Genomic DNA, 7,821 nt, shown 5'->3' with positions numbered 1-7,821 from the left:
CTTCACCAACCCCTCCCCACCCTTCACCGTCCCCAGTGCCTGAGAGCCCCTCAGTGCACAAGTACAACGTGAGTGGCACCAACGGAACCCTGCTGCTTGCCAACATGGGGCTGCAGCTAAATGTCACCTACAAGAAGAAGGACGACAAGGTAGGCTGAGCCCCAAGGAGCCCCCTCTCTGTGCTCCAACCCCTCCCCACCCTTCACCGTCCCCAGTGCCTGAGAGCCCCTCAGTGCACAAGTACAACGTGAGTGGCACCAACGGAACCTGTCTGCTTGCCAACATGGGGCTGCAGCTAAATGTCACCTACAAGAAGAAGGACGACAAGGTAGGCTGAGCCCCAAGGAGCCCCTTTCTCTCTGTGCGCAGGAGTGTTGGTGCATACGAGTGTTGGAAATCCGTGTGTGTGCACGGCCTTTCAGAATACAAGTCAGAGGGAATAAAAGTCAGTGTGCCTGTATCTGTAGTTAGCTTATTGGCCACAGCCATGCACACCCCTGTCATAGTATGGCAGCTTTCCTCTGAAACAGCAGAATCAAGTCATCCTGACAGAGACAAAGCATAAAATGTGCAGTGTTTGGCCTCTACAGAACAAGTTTGTTGACCCCTGAGAGAATATTAAATTTTGCTTAATTCTTACCACTCAGACATTAAAATGTTATTTTTATGCTTTTCCTTTGAAATAATATTTCTCCCTAATGACAAACTCTGTGGGGCTATGTCAAATAACTTGCTTGTGATGAAGGTAAAGTGTGTGACCGCTGGGAGACAGGGTGAGAAGGGCACTAGGATCTGCTACACCTTTCCCACAGGTATGGGCCATTTTGAAAGTAGCAATCAGAAGTAGCGCTAAAAATTGTTTTTGATTCCAGAAATCTGCACTAGCGTAAACTTTTAGTGTTTTTCTTATAGTTTTGGTTAAAATGAAAGTGACCTTGAAGTTACTGTTTTTTAGGATTGCTTTTGTTTTTCAACAATAGAGGACCCAGGGTGGGAGATGGAATGGTAACTAGTTTGCTTTTCTTCGTAGACTGTGACCAGAGTATTCAACATTAACCCAGATAACACCAAAGTCGGTGGGAGCTGCACTACCCAGCAGGTGACCCTAGAGCTCCAGAGTGAGGCCAGCACTTTCCTAGCCTTCCAATTTGGAAAGGTGAGTGTCCCTGTTCACTTCACTCGGGGCTTCAGTGCCAGACCTGCCTGGCATCTTAGCATGCATCTCACTGTGGTTTTTGTTCTACTGTGTTTGCTCACGCACTTGGTGCCTCGTGGCCACAGCGCCTAAGCCAGCCGTGGGCAAACTACGGCCCGCGGGCCGAAATAAAACTAAAAAAAAAAAAAAGACCGTACCCTTTTATGTAATGATGTTTACTTTGAATTTATATTAGTTCACACAAACACTCCATCCATGCTTTTGTTCCGGCCCTCCGGTCCCGTTTAAGAACCCATTGTGGCCCTCGAGTCAAAAAGTTTGCCCACCCCTGGCCTAAGCTGAGCACACCATGTGCATGCCAGAACGAAACTGAACACAGGTCCTGAAACCCAGAGCTCTGCCTTGGGAAGGATAAGTCTTTTTTTTTTTTTTTTAATATATTTTATTGATTTTTTTACAGAGAGGAAGGGAGAGGGATAGAGAGTTAGAAACATTATCAGCTGCCTCCTGCACGCCCCCTACTGGGGATGTGCCTGCAACCAAAGTACATACCCTTGACCGGGATCGAACCTGGGACCCTTCAGTCCGCAGGCCAACGCTGTATCCACTGAGCCAAACCGGCCAGAGCAAGGAAGGATAAGTCTTTTCTCTGCCTTCCTTTTGTCAGTCTTTTTGGACCCTTAGCTCCCCCTCCCCCTTTCTTGTTTACAAATGGACCTTCGTTCATTTATTCATCAGACATTAGAGAGTGCCTGCTGTGCCCAATTGCCACTGTTAGCACTAGACTGCAGACAGTCTGTGTAGCTGCAGAGAGGGAAGGGGTGACTTCAGGGCGGAAGCTCAGGTCAGCCTCTCTCACCCCTTTACCGAGAAGCAGCATCTCTGTATTCTGTACCTCTTTTCTTTTTTTCTTTTTTTAATATATTTTATTGATTTTGTACAGAGAGGAAGGGAGAAGGATAGAGAGTTAGAAACATCGATGAGAGAGAAACATCGATCAGCCGCCTCCTCCACACCTCCTACTGGGGATGTGCCCGCAACCAAGGTACATGCCCTTGACCGGAACCGAACCCGGGACCTTTCAGTCCGCAGGCCAACGCTCTATCCACTGAGCCAAACCAGTCAGGGCTGTACCTCTTTTCTTCATACCTGCCTAGGAAGAATCATACAGAAAGTTAAATATGGGAAGAATAGAAGTACAACTTATGAATACTTGTAATGCACTATCCTGGTGAACTGTTTAACAGTTGGGTTTCTCATAATAAAGTTGAACTTTCCTAAAGCTCAGTAAACATTGGGGGGTGGGGGAGCAGAGTTTACCTTTTTAGAATAAGGCTTCCTCAGTCCTTTTAGCAGAAAATCTGATTATGTAAGAAGATCTGGAAGGAACTAATCAGAATTTATGTTCTTGATATTTATATGATGCCTTTTACAGACATGATACTCTTCAGTTTCATTCTAAAGCTTAGAACTATGATAGATCAAATTTATTACCGAAGTTTACAACAAATGTGTGAATCTGTTAACTGGTTAAGGATTATCTTCTTCTCTTTAAGAATGCGAGTTCCAGCCGTTTTTTTCTGAAAGAAATCCAGTTGAACATGACTCTTCCTGACGCCAAAGGTAAGATTCCCCACAATTCCCCTGCCCATCCCGCTGTCTCGGAGCACTAATTCTCACATGCCTTTGCAGTGCCCACCTTCCAGGCCTCCAATAGCTCGCTGAGAGCACTTCAGGCCACTATGGGGAATTCCTACAAGTGCAACGCCGAGGAGCACATTTGGGTCACAGAGGCCTTTTCTGTCAACATTTTCAAAGTGTGGGTCCAGGCTTTCCAGGTAGAAGGTGACAAGTTTGGGTCTGGTAAGTAGCATTGAAGGCAGCGTTTCAGACTCTGAGTGGGCTTCAGCAGGCTTTGGTTCTGTTTAGATATTTAACAGCTTCTGTGTTGCAAGGAGGGGGTGGGAGTGCAGGTTCCCTTTCCCAGCCTAAGAGAGTTTTAGAGCAAATTTCCCCTTCCTGTGTTAGCTTGCTTCCAAAATGCCCAGCATGTCTCAGCTGTGAGCATGTCACTATTTGAGCAAAGGCAGTTCTTTTAACAAGTAGTGTGGCTCTTCCCCCTATTAAATTGGGATATTAAAATGCTATCTGTTTGGTGAGTTCAGTGTCCAGAAGGGCCCAAGCGCCTAGGACTGCACACTGACCATAATTTCCTAGCCACACAGAATGCCCCGCCTCTGTAGGAGCTTCTCCAAGTGATAATTGATTGAAATTGGAGCCTCCTCCCCTGCTGGGTGTGGCGGTGGGCAGAGGTAGAGAGGAGGGAGAGGCCTCTGTGGGGTCCACATGGTGACAACCCACGTGCACATGGTGCGTTCTCGCTTGTCTCCTCAGTGGAAGAATGTCAGCTGGATGAGAATAACATGCTGATCCCCATCGCCGTGGGCGGTGCCCTGGCAGGGCTGGTCCTCATCGTCCTCATCGCCTACCTCATCGGCAGGAAGAGGAGCCATGCTGGCTACCAGACGATTTAGCCCGGCCGCAGACCAGCAGAAGCTGCAGGGCTCTGTTCATTTCCCTGAGCTTAGGTTGATGTTGAGGGAGGCACACTTTATTGCAAACTGATTTTCAGATCTGCTTTATCCAATGTGAAGTTCATCTTGCAACATTTACTATGCACAAAGAGTAACTATTGCAATGACGGTGTTAATTTTGCTAATGGGGTTAAATATTTTGCTAACTGGTTAAACGTTAATATTTACCAAAGTAGATCTTTAAGGGGGGGAGGGTAAGAGTGCTTTTCTAAATGGGCACTGGCTCCACTATCATTTGACTTTTTAAGGTTCTGGTGTTTAGTTTCTCTTCATTCTTGACTCAGATATAAGCCTTACAAAGGGAGGTTCTGTGGTCTTAACACTTACAACTAATGAAGGCTGGCTAACTGTTAGACTGACACAGTTCATAAATTAGTAGACAGAAGTACTTCAGAAGAGGAAACTCTGGAATGCTTAAATTAAGCTTTAGAAGCCAAGACAGCCCTGGCCCCCACAGGCTGCATAGCTGAGCATTAAAGCGATTGGTCTTTCCATGCTCTACCACTCAAGAGCTGGCACTTTTTTAAATAGAAAAATGGGTGTTATTTTTACTTACTTTTTTTTTTTGTAAAGTGATTTTCAATCTTCTGTTTGAGGTTCAGGGTGATCCTGTGTCTGCAGTTGTGTACAATAATCTGTTCCACTCTCTGATTTATCCGCTTGCAGCTCGGGTGGGCTGTGCACTGAGGATCCCTTCATTTAATGCATTGCCGTAACAATGCTAATAAAATGTCTCTTTCTTTCTTTGTCTGGACCTTGTGCTTTTGTCAGCTCTCGGGATGAATGGTGGAGAGCAGTGTGTAAGCTGGGGTGGAGTGGTGCCAATAACAACTGCACGTGGGGAATCTGCCCAAGCCACCCTGCCTCTAGGAGAGCTGATGTGTAGCCAGTCTGCTGGTGGCAATTTGAGAACATGAGTCGTGCTTAAAGGTCGGTCTTCAGTTGTGACAATGCAGCCATATCGTTGTCCTACCCACTCCATGAGAGTGAGGAGGGGAAGAAGATGGGCCTTATCTGGTCCTGCTGCAGGCCCTGCGAGTTGTTCTTGGAGCTTACAGAGCAGGTGCTCAAGTTTTATTTAATCTTAACTTTTTTAAAAAATATATTTTATTGATTTTTCACAGAGAGGAAGGGAGAGGGATAGAGAGTTAGAAACATCGATCAGCTGCCTCCTGCACACCTCCCACTGGGGATGTGCCCGCAACCAAGGTACATGCCCTTGACCGGAATCTAACCTGGGACCCTTCAGTCCGCAGGCCGACGCTCTATCCACTGAGCCAAACCAGTCAGGGCTAATCTTAACTTTTAAGCAAAGATCGGTGCCCTCTAAGGATCTCTGGGCCTTGGTGGCTCAGGCTGAGGGCAGCCTGCCTGCTGGGTGACCCTGGGACTGGAGTATCCCTGGCCACCTGCACCCCAGAATCTGCTGTGGGTGGGAGGAAATTTTCTTTTGTATAGCTGAGGTAGTCCTGGGTGGTTCTTAGCAGTCCTCTTCAAACCAAGCATAGCAGTATGGGGCCATGTGACAAATACCAAGATGCGGCAGGATTGCAGTTAGGCAGTCTGAAAGCTGCCTGGGGATGGGGTCCAGAGCCTGCAGGCAGCGGCATGACATACAGCCTTAGTGCATCATGAGGTTCTTGGATTTTCATTTCCCCAGTCTGGACAGTACAGACACATTATGCCTGATCCAGAACTGAGAAACCAGCAGTTGGCTGAGAGTCGGGTCTTAGCAGGTGTTTCAGGGTTTAGAGAGCATTAGAAATGGCCAGTGTAGAAGTAGTGTTTGTCTGGAGGGGCAGAGATTCCCAAGAACCCAGACAGCCCGGATGTTGAGACCATGCCCTAGAACAGTGATGGCGAACCTTTTGAGCTCGGCGTGTCAGCATTTTGAAAAACCCTAACTTAACTTTGGTGCCGTGTCACATATAGAAATTTTTTGATATTTGCAACCGTAGTAAAACAAAGACTTATATTTTTGATATTTATTTTATATATTTAAATGCCACTTAACAAAGAAAAATCAACAAAAAAAATGAGTTTGCGTGTCACCTCTGACACGCGTGTCATAGGTTCGCCATCACTGCCCTAGAGGCACAGCTGCTTACATTTCAAGAAGGGGAACCTCCACCACTGGGTTCCTTTCAGGGAAAGCCACCGCTGGTTCATCAGGTACAGCTTCAAGTCATCCTGTCTAGGGTGGGTGTCTCACAGTTCCTGGGAGCAAAAGGCTAGGGATCGCACAGCTCGTGTGGAAGGGTCAGGACTAGGAGCTCTGAGGTCAGTGGTCAGCTGTGCCAACCCCATGCAAGTGACCCGCATGCTTGGCTGTTTCTTGGAGGGCTCCCCAAGCTCAGCGTCTAAAGTGGATTGGACATCCGAGTGCTGTTTTGGTCTAGGTCCAGCTTCATCAGTGGCAGTGGAGAAGGGAGGCGTTACCATGATGGCCCAGGCTGGAAAGGAGGGTGGCCCAGGTGCTGCTATCAGGCGAGGCTGCCATCACCCAGGTCCCTTAACTGTGTCTCCCTTTGAGGGTAAAACTCCCCACAATCGCAGTATAGACGTGGGATGAGGATGGAGATAAGTGGGAGGACATTTTTTGGAGAAATTGGGTGTTTTCAGGTCACACTGCTGAGTAGGGCAGGCAAGCTTGGGGCCACTTGGAGGGGCAGGTGCTGGGGAAGCAGGCCAACTGCTTCTGAGTTCCCACGTCTCCCATTTGCCTGCTCCCAGGGGACCCTGTTTGTTTCCACCTGTCTCCCCTCGCCCCTTGTCATCCCCTGCCCTGCCCCATCCTGTCCCTGTCTGCCCCTGCCTGTCCCATGCAGGGTTCAGCCTACCTAGGCAGTGAGGTTTCAAGTTTTTTTAAATTACCTTTCTAGCCCTGGCCAGTGTGGCTGTTTGTTGGGCGTCTTCTGGAGCACCAAAAATTCCAATTTGACTCGTGGTCAGGGCACGTGCCTGGGTTTCAGGCTCAATCCCTAGTAGGGGGCGTGCAGAAGGCAGCCGATTGATGTTTCACTCTCACATCAATGTTTCCCTCTCTCTTCCTCTCTCTAAAAACCTAAAAATCAAATTTTTAAAAATATTTTTTTAAAATTACCTTTCTAAAGAGAGATCACTGGGTACATTTACAAACCTTACATGAAGGTAAATGCTCTGCCACAGAAAGGAATAGAATAATATTTAATTGGCATTAGCAACACTAATGACAGTTGACTGTTTTGGTTTTAATTTTCAATTGGCTGGCAATCACAAACTCATAGGTGTTGACATACTTTATTAAATACAAACGCACACCTCACATTTTATATATTATTGTCTCAGGTAAAAATATATCTTCAGAAATTTGACTTCATAGCTCATCAGTTACAGAATGACATGACTTTAAATTGCTCTTTTAAAAAATTCACGACTAAAGTGTGGAGACATCAAGTATTTACAGCACTAAAAAGGAAAGCAGTACAAATTGGTCAACTCTGGGAATGAAGCATCATGGTCAGGGCAGAGGGGAGTGTGTCCAGGTCACCCCTGCACCAGCAGCTTGGCCCTGCAGCTCTCCCGAAGCCTGGTGATGGTGGTCATGGGCAAGCTTCCAGGCTCGGAGAAGATTTTCTGGAAGAGGAACGGAATTGGACTAAAAACAAACCAAAGATAAGTTTTTACCTTAGCCGCCCCCTGTTCAAGGTGAGGCTGTGGCAGATGGACAGGCGTAAGGCCACACCCACCGAGGGAAGACAGCCCTCAGCCCCGGGTAGTTAATTATAAATTCTAGATACTAACCCTTATTAAATACATGGTTTGCAAATATTTTTTCTGGTCAGGCTGCTGTTTGTTTCCTTGCCTGTGCAGAAGGTTTTAAGTTTGATGTGTGTATTTTTGCTTCTGTTGCCTGAGTCCTGTGTATTGTTTAGACCAGCCGTGGGCAAACTACGGCCCGCATGAGTAAAACTAAAAAAAAAAAGACCGTACCCTTTTATGTAATGATGTTTACTTTGAATTTATATTAGTTCACACAAACACTCCATCCATGCTTTTGTTCCGGCCCTCCGGGCCAGTTTAAGAACCCAT

General features: G+C 46.9%; 2 protein-coding genes across 2 annotated transcripts in view; one reads left to right on the top strand and one right to left on the bottom strand.

Annotated features, from left to right (window-relative positions):
- Positions 1 to 4,495, top strand: part of LAMP1 (lysosomal-associated membrane protein 1) — an 18,999-nt gene extending 14,504 nt beyond the window's left edge. Inside the window, exons 6-10 of the mRNA XM_014531938.1 lie at positions 183 to 328; positions 1,031 to 1,156; positions 2,713 to 2,779; positions 2,849 to 3,019; positions 3,551 to 4,495. Of these exons, the coding sequence (XP_014387424.1) occupies positions 183 to 328; positions 1,031 to 1,156; positions 2,713 to 2,779; positions 2,849 to 3,019; positions 3,551 to 3,690 (650 nt within the window). The 3' untranslated portion in view covers positions 3,691 to 4,495. The remainder of the gene's footprint in view (positions 1 to 182; positions 329 to 1,030; positions 1,157 to 2,712; positions 2,780 to 2,848; positions 3,020 to 3,550) is intronic.
- Positions 4,496 to 6,959: 2,464 nt separating this feature from the next.
- Positions 6,960 to 7,821, bottom strand: part of GRTP1 (growth hormone regulated TBC protein 1) — a gene marked incomplete at its 5' end in the record, with an annotated part of 30,697 nt that continues 29,835 nt past the window's right edge. Inside the window, one exon of the mRNA XM_014531924.1 lies at positions 6,960 to 7,365. Within this exon, the coding sequence (XP_014387410.1) occupies positions 7,276 to 7,365 (90 nt within the window). The remainder of the gene's footprint in view (positions 7,366 to 7,821) is intronic.

The sequence above is a fragment of the Myotis brandtii genome, unplaced genomic scaffold, assembly GCF_000412655.1.
Source record: "Myotis brandtii unplaced genomic scaffold, ASM41265v1 scaffold83, whole genome shotgun sequence".
NCBI lineage: Eukaryota > Metazoa > Chordata > Mammalia > Chiroptera > Vespertilionidae > Myotis > Myotis brandtii.
This window is presented reverse-complemented; position numbering and strand designations above follow the sequence as displayed.